Source organism: Epinephelus fuscoguttatus, linkage group LG9 (assembly GCF_011397635.1).
Source record: "Epinephelus fuscoguttatus linkage group LG9, E.fuscoguttatus.final_Chr_v1".
In the NCBI taxonomy this organism is placed as follows: domain Eukaryota; kingdom Metazoa; phylum Chordata; class Actinopteri; order Perciformes; family Serranidae; genus Epinephelus; species Epinephelus fuscoguttatus.
Window position 1 is genome coordinate 13,831,542 of NC_064760.1, and position 14,623 is coordinate 13,846,164.

The 14,623-nt window shown below is 39.8% G+C and overlaps 3 protein-coding genes across 24 annotated transcripts in view; 1 reads left to right on the forward strand and 2 right to left on the reverse strand.

Moving 5' to 3' along the window:
• LOC125895065 (uncharacterized) overlaps positions 1–11,447 on the reverse strand; it is a 170,330-nt gene extending 158,883 nt beyond the window's left edge. The window contains exon 1 of the mRNA XM_049586851.1: positions 11,150–11,447. Coding sequence (XP_049442808.1) covers positions 11,150–11,192 — 43 coding nt within the window. The 5' untranslated portion in view covers positions 11,193–11,447. The remainder of the gene's footprint in view (positions 1–11,149) is intronic.
• Positions 1–14,623, reverse strand: part of LOC125895062 (uncharacterized) — a 196,997-nt gene that overhangs the window by 158,941 nt on the left and 23,433 nt on the right. For 20 of the 22 annotated variants that reach the window (XR_007450136.1, XM_049586846.1, XM_049586847.1 and 17 more), the window contains exon 1: positions 113–290. Coding sequence is in view for 21 of the 22 variants with exons in the window: in XM_049586846.1 (XP_049442803.1) it covers positions 113–155 (43 nt within the window). In the remaining variant the exon portion in view is untranslated. Of the gene's footprint in view, positions 1–112; positions 291–8,473; positions 8,524–9,862; positions 9,980–10,258; positions 10,466–14,623 lie in introns of those variants that run through there. The other 2 variants (XM_049586848.1, XM_049586849.1) reach the window with 2 other exon arrangements.
• Positions 1–14,623, forward strand: part of LOC125895081 (uncharacterized) — a 100,389-nt gene that overhangs the window by 66,169 nt on the left and 19,597 nt on the right. The gene's annotated exons all lie outside the window — the stretch shown is intronic.

Sequence of the window (14,623 nt, forward strand, 5' to 3'; positions counted from 1 at the left end):
TGAAGAAATGAGACAAACAGTAGCAGAATTACAACATGAGAGGACAAAGTCAAAAGGTAAAGTATTTGCCATTGACATCGTCTTTCTCTCTCTAGGTAAGAATTGCACTTACACCCTGTACTAAGAAGAATCAAAGCAGCCAGTCCTCCGATCATTGTGGTACAGCACCTTGGTCTTGCACTGCTGATGTCTTCCCACCCAAATGGAGATGTAGTCAAGAGGCGATCAAGGTTTACAAAGTAGACATCGCTGTGATTGGCTGAGCTGTGGAAAATGATCTTCCCCCTCCTTACAGTTAGCAAACTTGTGATCTGTTTTCATTCGATGGGACGTCTACATGTTGTTGTTGTTGTTGTTAAGGTTTCAAAGCAATGTCTTTATTCTCACCACATGACTGAATTTATTGTTTCCGTAATAACCAGTATTGTGCGTGTGGGTGTGTTTTGCACATGACGACACAATACACATTTTCTGACACATTCATGCCATTCTATTGGTCAACAGTTGGTGAAGGTTACATGCAGAGAAATGTAGCAATGCAGGAGGAAGACGTCTCTTAGCTAGCAAACACAGCTATAAACAATGAAGGTTCAGGGTTCAGAGAGTTACACCTCCAGGAAACACACAGTGTGTTTCTGTAAAAATAACTGAATTTTTCCAAGTAAATTCCACAGCCTGCCTTAAATAGAAATAGAAAAGAAAATCTGTGGCTTCATTAGCGGCATGAGGCTGTACTTTCCTTTGCTTCTTATGGTTGTGCTAAGCTACAGTAAGCTAAAGTCATCCTGGAGTTAGAGTGAAATGTTTCATATTTGTTTAAATTTGAACGTCCAAAGAATGTTTGATATAATATTGGCTACAGCGTAGGATGTAGCCTGCAGGTTTGATTGACAGTTGCAGGGGAAAGGTGAGAGGAAATGTGGCCAAAACCACAGAGATGTGAAAACTCACAGGTAAACATATGTGTGAGAGAAAGAGGGCTCTCTCTTTTTGTCCCAGACAAGTTTGTACAGTTTGTATTTTACATGTTGTTTTGCTTTCTAAACACATCTGAAACCTAATTGGCCTCAATCCTATTCACAGAGAACCCCTCCCCCCACGTCTGTGTTTTATACGGCGCACACAGGACAAGAGAAGTCTGTATTTTACATTGACTTACTGATTTATCCTCCGTATATGATGCACACTCATTTGTAACTGCACTCTACACAACACAGAAACACTACACAGCACCACAGCAGTGTTAAACAGTGTTAACCTCCTTTTTTCTTTGAACCGATTCGTCACATCATCCATCTCATTATCTTTTAAGCTTGCTCTTTCTGCAAATGGGTCCCCATGCTGTGTAGATGAGCCTCCTGCACCCAAAATGCTGTCAAAACCTTCACTTCTCAACTGGGAAAGAGGCCGAAACGTGTGTGTGTGTGTGTGTGTGTGTGTGTGTGTGTGTGTGTGTGTGTGTGTGTGTGTGTGTGTGTCAGTGGTTTCAAACGTGAACTGCTGTGTATCTGTTCACCACAACTGGAAAATTTGTTGAGGCATAGCTAACACATATACATATGTTGTTTTTACGTCAGGAAAACAACATGTTAATAAGATAAACTAATATTCTGATATACTAAAAATGTCAGGGCATAACTACTGAAATGAATGAAGCCCTCCATCTCTCTGGTCTCACAGCACTTTGTAAAGACCCTCTGCATGTCAAGCAAAGCCACATGCAACAGCTACACTGACAGACACAGGCTGTGGTGGGCCGTTTCTCCTCCCTTTGACCAACCATCAAGGCTGTTTACTCAGAACAGACCTGACGATGGGCTTCAACAGGATGTGTAGTGAGAGGAGAGATACAAGAGGCTTCAGCAGCCTAACTTTAGTTTCACAGACTGAAACGATTGATTTACTTTTACGTGTGTGTTATTGTGCTCATTTAAAGAACAAATCATGTCCCTTTGTTTTGTGTTTTTAAAATGCAACCAAAAGCATCTGAAACTGTGTGGCAGATGAGCTTAAGCTTGTTTTTGATTTAATTTTAAATGTTAATATATTGATTCATTCACCATTAACGTGGACAGGCTGTAAGTCCATCACTGAGCCAAGTGATGTACACTGGAACAGACTTTAGTGAGTAAACCTCTGAGTCAATAATCAGGCAAACTACAGATCACACTTCAAACTCTGCTCTTGACAAAAACACCAGGGTGGGACCAGTGAGTGATTAGCACCTCCTCCTTCTGACAGCTACCACCAATGAAAAGCACCAAACCACTGAGAGGTTCAACAGAAAAAAAGTGTGTGTGTGTGTGTGTGTGTGTGTGTGTGTGTGTGTGTGTGTGTGTGTGTGTGTGTGTGTGTGTGTGTGTCTCCAACCAGAGGCATTGTTAGGCCTGGGGAGTCTGAGGCTTCAGCCCTGAATGTTTTATGAATAGCCCAAATCTAAATAGGCTGTATATATATTTTTAAATCATTGGAAACGGCCTAAAAATAATAAATAAATAAAACAAATATGTGTGATCAAAAAACACAAGTTTTGGGTCCTCTTTGTCCTTCAAGCAGCTCATTTTGTGTGATTGATCACTTTAATGTTGCAGCTGGTGAAGGTGGAGCTCATTTTAAATGCTTTATTTACTGCTGGGTGGAATAATCTCTAATTATACATTATCATTTATTAGTTGATCATATTTTATATAATCGAAGTCTTCAAAATAACTAAAGCAGACAAATAAATGTAGTCGAGTAAAAAAGTACAATGTAGAGAAGTATAAATATAAAGGAGCATAAAATGGTACAAGTACCTCTAAATTCTCTACATTTTAATGACAGCAGTTCAGTTCTGTTTCTACTCAATACTAATTACAGACATTGTTAACATCACAATTCATACGTAATCTGTAAATACAATTTTAAAACACCTTTCGGGGTAAAAAAAAAAAAAAAAAAAAAAAGATGCCAGAGTGCATAAAAAAGGTAACAGAGTAATCTTGGGGGCGGATCCTAGAAACACTCTGTGTCCAACCCTCCTGAACCCTTTACCTCCTCCTGTTAGTTGTTGCTTTATGAACACTGTTGGATATTATTCCACTTGCCTTTTGACAGCAGCAGTAAAGCCCAGCGTCCTGAGGCTGAAACACAGAGTGCGAAAGGTAGAACAGCCTCTTTGTACTGACACCTTAGTTTGAAGCCCGACTACAACAATGCTGAAGTTTCCACGCATCATTTATCTGTCAGTGGTGAATATAAATGTGTGTTTGTGTGTGAAAGTACAGAGTGTGTTTTGGCCCGTTGTCAACAATATGTTGACCCTGATGAAAACCACAAACCACAACCTGCTGTTCTGACAAATGTTTCAGCAGCTTTGGCCCTATAGATAGATGGGCTTCCCGTCTTTCTTTTGTCTTTCTCCAAACGTCTTTGTACTGGACTGCAGAATATTCACAGGTGTTCTGTTAATGTTATAGAGATGCTGTCATCCATACAGTTTGTTGACACAGGATTGTTTTACACATGTTAATCACCTTGTTAATCACTGGTGTATCTCATTAGTGGTTTTCTCCCAGGGTCACATGGCTTCTCTCCCTCACATAAAAACATGGAGGTCAGAAAGTCTAAATCAGCTCCAGGTGAATGTTCCTGTGATACTGTGAGAGTGTCGCTCTGCTGCTGTCTGTCAGCAGCTCTCTGAAAAGAAGTGAAGTGAGTATAGAGGATGGATGGTTTAACAGCCCTCCTCTGTACGCTGTGCTCTTCCTGCTGATGTGACTGACAGGCAGAGTGGGCGGGTCATCACTGATGATGTGGAGTGTTTGAATTGGCTGGCTACACAGTATTTAAGATGGCTCCTCTGTCTTTGTCACTGTGGCAAATGGCTGGATTGGATAAGCCTGTAGACACAGGCCTATATACTGACAAGTAAATTACATGTCATGCATTAAAGACAGTGGTATCAGTGCCCTTTTGAAAAAAGCTTTTGATAAAAAAAAAATTGATTGTAAATCTTCAGTTTGTTAAAGGCAGGCTGTGGAGGATTTATGTGTAGACTCATACAGCAGCAATCCCTCTCAATCATCACTTGTGACCTACTAGAAGTGTGTGGTGATGTTTTAACTTGCAGAGACTCTGCCCTCTGCCTGTGTTTTCTTATTTTGTTTTTATTTTCTGTGTTCATGACATTTACAGGCGTGTATTCCCACAGAGCTCAGGTCAGGTCGGGGCTTTTTAAAATGTAGCAACCAGGTGCTAGACCGTCAGCAGCAGACATCCAAGATACACAGTGCTGGAAAAAAAGCAAACATAAAGCGAGGGAAAAAAAAGAGTTGGCTGTTAGTTTTAGTTTTACACGTGAGCATGTTTACAAACAGTAACCCACAGTAATTAAACCTGGTCCTGGTCTCTCAGTGGGCTCTGAGACAACAGATTTATGACAGGAATCCTGCATTGCAAACTGAGAAAGTTGAGTTTTAAAGACAAAGGCATTAACTTGTGTTTACTCTCAGTGTCAGTTATAGAAACCTGAAGACAGACACATGAAACAGAGGCGTGCTGTTGTGTTGTTTCATGTAGGAAAGATGGTTGACTTCATCACCTCTGTGGTCGTACAGTAAAGCGCCAACATAGCGAGAGGCCAATCAGATTGCTCTGAAATGTTCCCTCCCACTTGATATGACTAAATTAAAGCGAATCATCTTCTGATACGCTCTAATTTAACCCTATGGGCCCGAACGACGCATAGTGCGTCCAAATTCACACCCGTTCTTCTCTGTGGATTTTCTTCACGACCGTGCGTCATAGCGAGAAGCCACGCATATCAACGGAAACAGCAGAACTGTAGCTTTCCGTCAAGGCCAGCGCTTGTCCAGTGTTTTCACAGCGAAAAAAAATGATAAAGTTACACTAAAATCATGAATAACAGAGCTTTCATACAGCTCTGCACACACATTACTGTTGGATGGATTACTCGCGAACGCAGACTCGCACAGAAATGCCACGCATATCACATGAAAGCAGAGCTTTCCAGTGATACCACACACATCATTGTGCTGTCATCCCATCACGCTATAAATCCAGATTAATTGTCTACAAAACAAAAACCTGACGAATTTCTTTACAACCCATTATACAGATCTTGTTGTCAGTCACTTCATATAGTGAGGAATATCGTATCTTACCACGTCTTAGGCTTGCGTGTGTTTCTCCCTGCCTATCCACATTTGTAGTCCAGCTTTCAAGATGCAAATATCTCCATATTGTTGACACTCCATCAAACTTTGTATGACAAGACCAGCCACTTCACCTTTGCGCACCCAGACAACTGTAGCCTAATTATGCATGCATGACAGGGCCGTAGTCACCATATACATTGAAGGGGACATGTGCCCCCCCCCACCAATGCCCAAAATGTCCCCCCAATATATAACTGAAACTGAAAAACAAATATTATCTTGGAGGACATCATTGCACTTGGCTGACTATTTTTCTATGATCTTAGATGTAAATATTGCATGTTTCCTTCAGATAAAACACATTTTCACTTGTGAATGAGTCGATGGAATTTCTTGCATTATCATGTCCGCCTGGCACAAACCACATGTTTTGGACAGCTGTGAAGTGACAGAATGTCCCACCATCATGGTTCTTATATTGCCAGATTCCAGAGAGTCTCCCCTCTTCATATATGGCAGAATATGTCTTCTTCCAACTTGCTATGGTGAGATACATGTAAAAATGTAAGAAATTAGTCACACGGATTTGTTTTTTTCATTGATATAAAAATTAATATAAAATACAGGCACATAGAAGAACATGAAATGATGGCAAATCTGTTTAGCCCAGATTGTCCTGAAAAAAAAAACCAAGATATAGCATCTGTATGTAGCCTTTATAATGACTGTGATATGAGCTTAAAAGTAAAGGCAGTAAAAATAGCCCAAAAACGCCTTGGGCCCAAAGGGTTAACTGCAGTCTCTGTGTAGGAAGAACAGAAAATGCTGATCCTATTTTATATTCTGCTCGTGCTCAATATTGGACGTAAGTATTAAAGTCACATCTACTCAGGATATATATTTAAAATATATTTTGTCATCTTTATGCTGTAAATGTGTCTCTTGTTTATCATTGATGTGTTTTCGTTTTATCTTCAGGATGCACAGAGGATCACATCTTTGAGACAAAGACTGTTGGTGCGAGACAAGTGTGACTCTAACATGCCCCCACAGCAGATTTAGTTTATCATCCTTATTTTGGATCAGACTTGTTTCTGGAACCTTTCCTGAAATTTTAGGGGGCAACAGTTGCCGTTGATTTAGGAGTTGATGTGGAGACCCGTTGCATTGCAGCAAAACAAGAGCCTGGAACTTTTGTTCTGCATATTACTGAAACACGTATAAGAGATACTGCAGTCTACTACTGTATGAACATGAAAAAAAGCAAAATGACATTTTTGAGAGGAACATTTCTGAGAATCAAAGGTAGATACAGCAAAAACTGCAGCAGAATCTCCAGATGCCCTCAGAGTTACAGAATTATGCATAAATATTAACAGCTATGTTACTATTTTTCATCCCCAGGACCAGAACCTGATATCACTGCCGTCACTCAAGATCTATCTGATCCAGTCCGTCCAGGAGACTCAGTGACTCTGCAGTGTTCAGTCCTCTCTGACTCTGAGAAGAAAACATGTTTAGAAGAACACAGAGTTTATTGGTTCAGAGCCGCATCAGATCAATCTCATCCCAGTTTCATTTATGCCCAAGTAAACAGTAGTGATGGATGTGAGAAGAGTCCTGAAGCTCACTCTCTGCAGAAATGTGTCCACAGCTTCTCTAAGGACGTCAGCTCCTCTGATGCCGGGACTTATTACTGTGCTGTGGCCACATGTGGAGAGATATTATTTGGAAATGGAACAGAGCTGTATGTTGAAGGTAAATGTGTCATGATTCTGTTCATTTCAAACTGTGTGTATATGTGTATTACAAGTCAAATCAAACCTATTCAGATCAGCTATTGCTGTTTTTTCATGCAGAATCATTTAACCAGGAGGTGACATTAAACATCATTTACCTTTTAACTTTTTTTTTCCCTCTTGATGTTTCAGGAGCCAGTACGTGCTCACTGAATGCAGATGCAGTTATTTTTCTTCTGTGTGCTGTGTTGGCTATAAGTCTGATTGTTGTAGCCGTCCTCATCTACGCCATGAAGAAGAAAGAGAATGATTGTTACAGTGGTAATAGAAGTTATTTATAGTTCTCTGTCTGACAGTACTACATTAAAACTACTGCATCTGTATTGGTAATTTTTTTTGTTTGTTTCATAATTTCAGCTGCTGTTACAGTGCAAAGAAACAGTGGTGGTCAGAAAAGTCAACAGGTAAAGAATTTGACGGTACAGTAGGATCAACCTTATTGAAACAGTTATGGGTCTTTTTTTAACTTTGTCATGTCATGTATTTCCTCAGAGAGATGAGGACACACAGGTTTATTCTGCTGTCATCTTCACCGTGATGAAAACTGGCAGTGGTGCAATAAAGGATTCAAGAGCAGCAGAGAGACAGAGGATCTACGCTGCTGTCAAGGCTTTTGGGTTGGATTAGTGAGGTCACAGGTCTGTTTGCCATCAGCTGGTACTGTGTGATGCAATTAATGTTAGTCTGTTTCGACCTAAAGGGTTTGTTGTTTGTGGCTTTTCGGTAATGCTGTAAATATTATATATCACTTTGAATTAAGTTTTGTCCACACATCTAAAACTAGTTAGAGTGGAATAGGTACTGAAATTATTTGAATGTGTATTTGAATAACGTATGTTAATGTATCAGCCAGTACTCTTTATCATAACAGGTTTCAAGAGAGAACAATTTTGGTCAGGGGAGTGTAGGTTCATTGCATCATCGTGCATGAATCTTGTTTGGAAACAGACCATATGGCAATACGCCTGTTTTAAGGAACTGTCTTAAGGATTTATGGATGTTGTTTATTCTTTATTGTTTGTGTTTTGCAAACTGTTTGTGAACATGATGTGTTTTCCTGTGCTTAACTGTTGCTGCTAATGTCATGTCTTAATATGCACAACGCATTGATTATTCTGGGTTTTTCCAGACACTTGACAGAACTTTGTGAAATTAGAGTTTCTAACCTTGACAACAGCATGTGTGTACTTACCTAGCATGTTGTCGCTCTTTAAAGGAGACATCTCTACGAATGAAGCTCTTTTCAACATGGGTTTCCCCTTTAATAGATAAATGCAGTTCATCAATCTGAGAGGAAAATATAAATCTCAATTTTTATGTCAAAAAAACCAAACAAACACAGGTCCACAAACATGTTAACAACATGCCCCAACATGGCTACTGAACAGTTTATTATATTGTTGTTTAATGACAATACTGTATTATGTCTGTCTTGTCCAGATGATCTGATAAATAAAATATATAAAAATATAAAGATATAAACATAATGTGTCCAACACACTGCTTCATATTTACCAGATCAGTTGTCATGTCATGTCCAAGATGATGGGAAGTACTCATCTCTCCTGTCAAAAAGATAAACAAACAAAAATAAACATTGCCTTTAGAATATGTGTACATGTGTCACACATGGACTCAAAGGAACGACCTACGGATTTTAATCACATTTTCAGTCTTTGCATTTACAGTTTAAGACATCACGTCTGTTAATGTGTGAAAGAACATCTCACCGGCACGAGAGGTTAAGCAGACTCCTCCAGTAGGTTATGTTTAGGTCTACAGAGTATTTGGTCTGCTGCAGTGATGTTTTTACTCAGGTAAAGTATTTAATTATTTACACTAGGCTTGGGTGCTATCAAGGTATTACGGTATACCGGGTTATTCAGAAATCCCACAGGTGTGATTTCCGATACCATTGGATATAAGGGTGCTCCTCTTCCTATTACACTGATATGGAGATGCTGTATTGAGGATTGGTACTGTCGTGCACAGCAAGCGCCACCAGCGGTCAGTCTCTAGTTGAACAGGCAGCTATGTTGAGAAAGAAGGCGTCTGTCGTCGTCGGGTCCTCAAACAAGAGGGCCACTTACTGATCATGATTATCTACTCATTTTCTGTGGGCCATAAGTAATTAAACCCAGCACGACATGTCTAAAGGAGTGATCACACCAAGATAAAATGCTAGAAACGCGACACCAGTAAAACCATTGTTTTCCTATGATATGGCACGTCTGACCGGCGTTCGCCGCCTTTTTTTAGATGGCGTTTTCCGGCCTTTTAGACGCGCGTTTTTGTAGATGCTTCTTTTTAGACACATGTTTTTAGACACGCGTAGATGCTGAAGAGTTAAAATATTTTCAATTTTTTGAGCGTCAGACACCAGTAGCTAGCGTGCATTGAATAAGCGCTTCCAGCGTTTCAAGCGTCTTTGAAGTGTCCGCGTCCCTAGCGTCTCATTTCTGTGTGATCGCTGCCTAAGTCAGCTAATTGCATTTTAGAAGTAACATTGCAGGCTGGACGACATACATGAATCAATGACTTCTCTCACCAGAACCTCAGCTTTTAAGGTTTTTGTTTGTTTGCTTTGTTTTGTTTTAAACACAAATATCATCATATACCTTGTATCCTGGTGAAAGGTCAGGGAGGTATAAAGGTAAAAAAAAAATGGATACTGTCCAAATCTTATTTCCACCATCATCATATTTTGTTAAATAGAAATAGAAATATACCGTATGCTGTCCTAATTAAGACACATGGATGGATTTTCTAGCATTCCATCATTTTCTACAGTTAACTTAAACAGTTGTGGAAACCACAGACTATCTGATCACCAGAAGCGCACATGATCTATTTTCAGACCTCAAAAACTGAGAATTAAATGACAGTAAAAACTGGTGAACCTACCCTTTAAATTTTTACAAACATTCCTTGAAATTCCGTAGAAAAAAAGGCCGCTAATCACAGTCACACAGCAGACCAGCAGTACTCCAACAGCATGGACAACTGCTTCCAGTTCTGATCCTAAATCACAAACATTTCCCAAGAGACATGAAGCATCATGAAATGATGGATTCTTGGGAGTTTTCATTAATTATTGGAAACACAGTGGCATTTAGAAAACTAAAATTTTCAGCAGGCACAACTGGTAAGTCAATGTTCAATATAATATTTCGTCAAAATTATCTGCTCTGTAAATGTAACAGATTATAATCACTATATGTTTACATTAACATAATTTAATCAGGGTAAATGAATTCTTACAAGATGCACATTTGACTTAATACAACTGTAAACACGTACTTGTTTCCACTTTAGTTCCTTCACCAAACAGGATCTCTCCACATGTGACCACAGCACAGTAGTAAGTCCCAGTATCAGAGGAGGTCTGTATAGTTTTGGACAGACTGTAGTCACAACTTCTCTCCTCTTGTTTGTCTCTGTCAGTGTAAATGATGCTTGCATGAGATTCTCCTGATCCAGATCTGAGCCAGTACACTCTGTCTTCACCTGGACACTTATCTTTGTTGGTTTTGTTCATGGAAAGAAGTGAACACTGGAGATTCACTCTGTCGCCTGGCTGGACCGACTCAGTGTCCGGACTTTGTTTCACATGGAAACATTTCTGCTGATTACTATCTGCATGAGTCAGGAAAAGAAATATCAGAAGTACTTAATGATCTAAACTGTTTGTACGACATAAAAATTTGGCACAAACACTGAAAGTAAAAGATATTTACCGTTCACAGCCAAGAAGATGCCTTCGCTGAAACTCCATGAATACGCTTCTATAGTGACAGAAGTATGTTGCTTCATCCTCTTTGCTGACATTTGTGATGGTAAGAAGATACTGAGCAACTCCTTTTGTTGCTTTGAACCGTGGATTGTCAAACTGTTCACTTACTGTTAACTGACCCTGAACTGCAGCAAAGACTGTTTGGGCCATATATCCAAGAGACTGTTTGTACCAGTAAAAGAATTTGCCTTCATTCTCAGGAACTGGACACTGCAAAGTAACATTCCCTCCAAGTTCAACCACAGTCAGAGAGATCTGATGAGGAATCTCTGCAGTTTGAAGCAGAGCTGAAGAAAAGAGACAAACAGTAGCAGAATTACAACATGAGAGGACAAAGTCAAAAGGTAAAGTATTTGCCATTGACATCGTCTTTCTCTCTGGGTAAGAATTGCACTTACACCCTGTACTAAGAAGAATCAAAGCAGCCAGTCCTCCGATCATTGTGGTACAGCACCTTGGTCTTGCACTGCTGATGTCTTCCCACCCAAATGGAGATGTAGTCAAGAGGCGATCAAGGTTTACAAAGTAGACATCGCTGTGATTGGCTGAGCTGTGGAAAATGATCTCCCCCCTCCTTACAGTTAGCAAACATGTGATCTGTTTTCATTCGATGGAACGTCTACACGTTGTTGTTGTTGTTGTTGTTGTTGTTGTTAAGGTTTCAAAGCAGTGTCTTTATTCTCACCACATGACTGAATTTATTGTTTCCGTAATAGCCAGTATTGTGCGTGTGGGTGTGTTTTGTGTGTACGTACTGTGAAAACAAGCACTGAAGTCTTTCAACAGCAACATCTGTCTAATTGACACACTGTATTTAAAGGTTGCAATGTGAGGCAATATTTTGATTGTGACCACTGTCATGTTTTAGCAGCACACGCACAAGGTCGTACATGCACATGACGACACAATACACATTTTCTGACACATTCATGCCATTCTATTGGTCAACAGTTGGTGAAGGTTACATGCAGAGAAATGTAGCAATGCAGGAGGAAGACGTCTCTTAGCTAGCAAACACAGCTATAAACAATGAAGGTTTAAAGGTATTTGTAAAAAATGGGAACCTTCAGGAAACACACAATGTGTTTCCGTAAACGTAACTGAATTTTTCCAAGTAAATTCCACAGCCTGCCTTAAATAGGACTAGAAAAGAAAATCTGTGGCTTCATTCGCATGAGGCTGTACTTTCCTTTGCTTCTTATGGTTGTGCTAAGCTACAGTAAGCTAAAGTCATCCTGGAGTTAGATTGAAATGTTTCATATTTGTTTAAATTTGAACGTCCAAAGAATGTTTGATATAATATTGGCTACAGCGTAGGATGTAGCCTGCAGGTTTGATTGACAGTTGCAGGGGAAAGGTGAGAGAAAATGTGGCCAAAACCACAGAGATGTGAAAACTCACAGGTAAACATATGTGTGAGAGAAAGAGGGCTCTCTCTTTTTGTCCCAGACAAGTTGGTACAGTTTGTATTTTACATGTTGTTTTGCTTTCTAAACACATCTGAAAATTAATTACCCTCAATCCTATTCACAGAGAAGCCCTCCCCCCCCGTCCCCTCCGTATATGATGCACAGTCATTTGTAACTGCACTCTACACAACACAGAAACACTACACAGCACCACAGCAGTGTTAAACAGTGTTAACCTCCTTTTTTCTTTGAACCGATTCTGTCACATCATCCATCTCATTATCTTTTAAGCTTGCTCTTTCTGCAAATGGGTCTCCATGCTGTGTAGATGAGCCTCCTGCACCCAAAATGGTGTCAAAACTTTCACTTCTCAACTGGGAAAGATCAGTTCAGACGTGAACTGCTGTGCATCTGTTCATCACAACTGGAAAATTTGTTGAGGCATAGCTAACACATATACATCCTGATATGTTATTCTCTTGACACAATCAGTCTTGCTATGTCAGAAAAACAACATGTCAATAAGATAAACTAATATTCTGATATACTAAATATGTCAGGGCATAACTACTGAAATGAATGAAGCCCTCCATCTCTCTGGCCTCACAGCACTTTGTAAAGACCCTCTGCATGTCAAGCAAAGCCACATGCAACAGCTACACTGACAGACACAGGCTGTGGTGGGCCGTTTCTCCTCCCTTTGACCAACCATCAAGGCTGTTTACTCAGAACAGACCTGACGATGGGCTTCAACAGGATGTGTAGTGAGAGGAGAGATACAAGAGGCTTCAGCAGGCTAACTTTAGTTTCACAGACTGAAATGATTGATTTACTTTTACGTGAATGTTATTGTGCTCATTTAAAGAACAAATCATGTCCCTTTGTTTTGTGTTTTTAAAATGGACCCAAAAGCATCTGAAACTGTGTGGCAGATGAGCTTAAGCTTGTTTTTGATTTAATTTTAATGTTAATATATTGATTCATTCACCATTAATGTGGACAGGCTGTAAGTCCATCACTGAGCCAAGTGATGAACACTGGAACAGACTTTAGTGAGTAAACCTCTGAGTCAATAATCAGGCAAACTACAGATCACACTTCAAACTCTGCTCTTGACAAAAACACCAGGGTGGGACCAGGGAGTGATTAACACCTCCTCCTTCTGACAGCCACCACCAATGACAAGCACTAAACAGCTGAGAAGTTCAACAAAAAAAAGTGTGTGTGTCTCCAACCAGAGGCATTGTTAGGCCTGGGGAGTCTGAGGCTTCAGCCCTGAATGTTTCATGAATAGCCCAGGTCTAAATAGGCTGTATATATATTTTAAATCATTAGAATAGACAAATTCCTCAGGCATTAGAATAGAAAAATTTAAAAAGCCCTGGAACTACTAACATGTCATTAAGTTTGTGCATTAAATCCCTCAAAACAAATACCACATCATTAATCACAAACACAGGTTTTGGTCCTCTTTGTCTGTCGAGCAGCACATTTTGTGTGACTGTGTATTAGAGACAGAACACACCGGTAATCACTTTAATGTTGCAGCTGGTGAAGGTGGAGCTCATTTCAAATGCTTTAAATACTGCTGGGTGGAATAAAATATAATTTACATTTTTAACATCACAATTCATAATTAATCTGTAAATAAAATGTGAAAACATTTTTCAGGGGTAAAAAAGATGCCATAGTGCATAAAAAAGCATCAAAATAGAGCTGGTTCATAAAAGAAAAAAGATCTTGGGGGCGGATCCCAGAAACGATCCTGTGTCCAACCCTCCTGAACCATTTACCTCCTCCTCTAAGTTTTTGTTTTATGAATGCTATTCCACGTTCCTTTTGACAGCAGCAGTAAAGCCCAGCGTCCTGAGGCTGAAACACAGAGTGAGAAAGGTAGAACAGCCTCTTTGTACTGACACCTTAGTTTGAAGCCCGACCACAACGATGCTGAAGTTTCCATGCATCGTTTATCTGTCAGTGGTGAATATAAATGTGTGTTTGTGTGTGAAAGTACAGAGTGTGTTTTGGCTCGTTGTCAACAATATGTTGACCGTGATGAAAACCACAAACCACAACCTGCTGTTCTGACAAATGTTTCAGCAGCTTTGGCCCTATAGATAGATGGGCTTTCTGTCTTTCTTTTGTCTTTCTCCAAACGTCTTTGTACTGGACTGCAGAATATTCTCAGGTATTCCTATTAATTTTATAAAGATGCTGTCATCCATACAGTTTGTTGACACAGGATTGTTTTACACATGTTAATCACCTTGTTAATCACTGGTGTATCTCATTAGTGGTTTTCTCCCAGGGTCACATGGCTTCTCTCCCTCAGATAAAAACATGGAGGTCAGAAACTCTAAATCAGCTCCAGGTGAATGTTCCTGTGATACTGTGAGAGTGTCGCTCTGCTGCTGTCTGTCAGCAGCTCTCTGAAAAGAAGTGAAGTGAGTATAGAGGATGGAT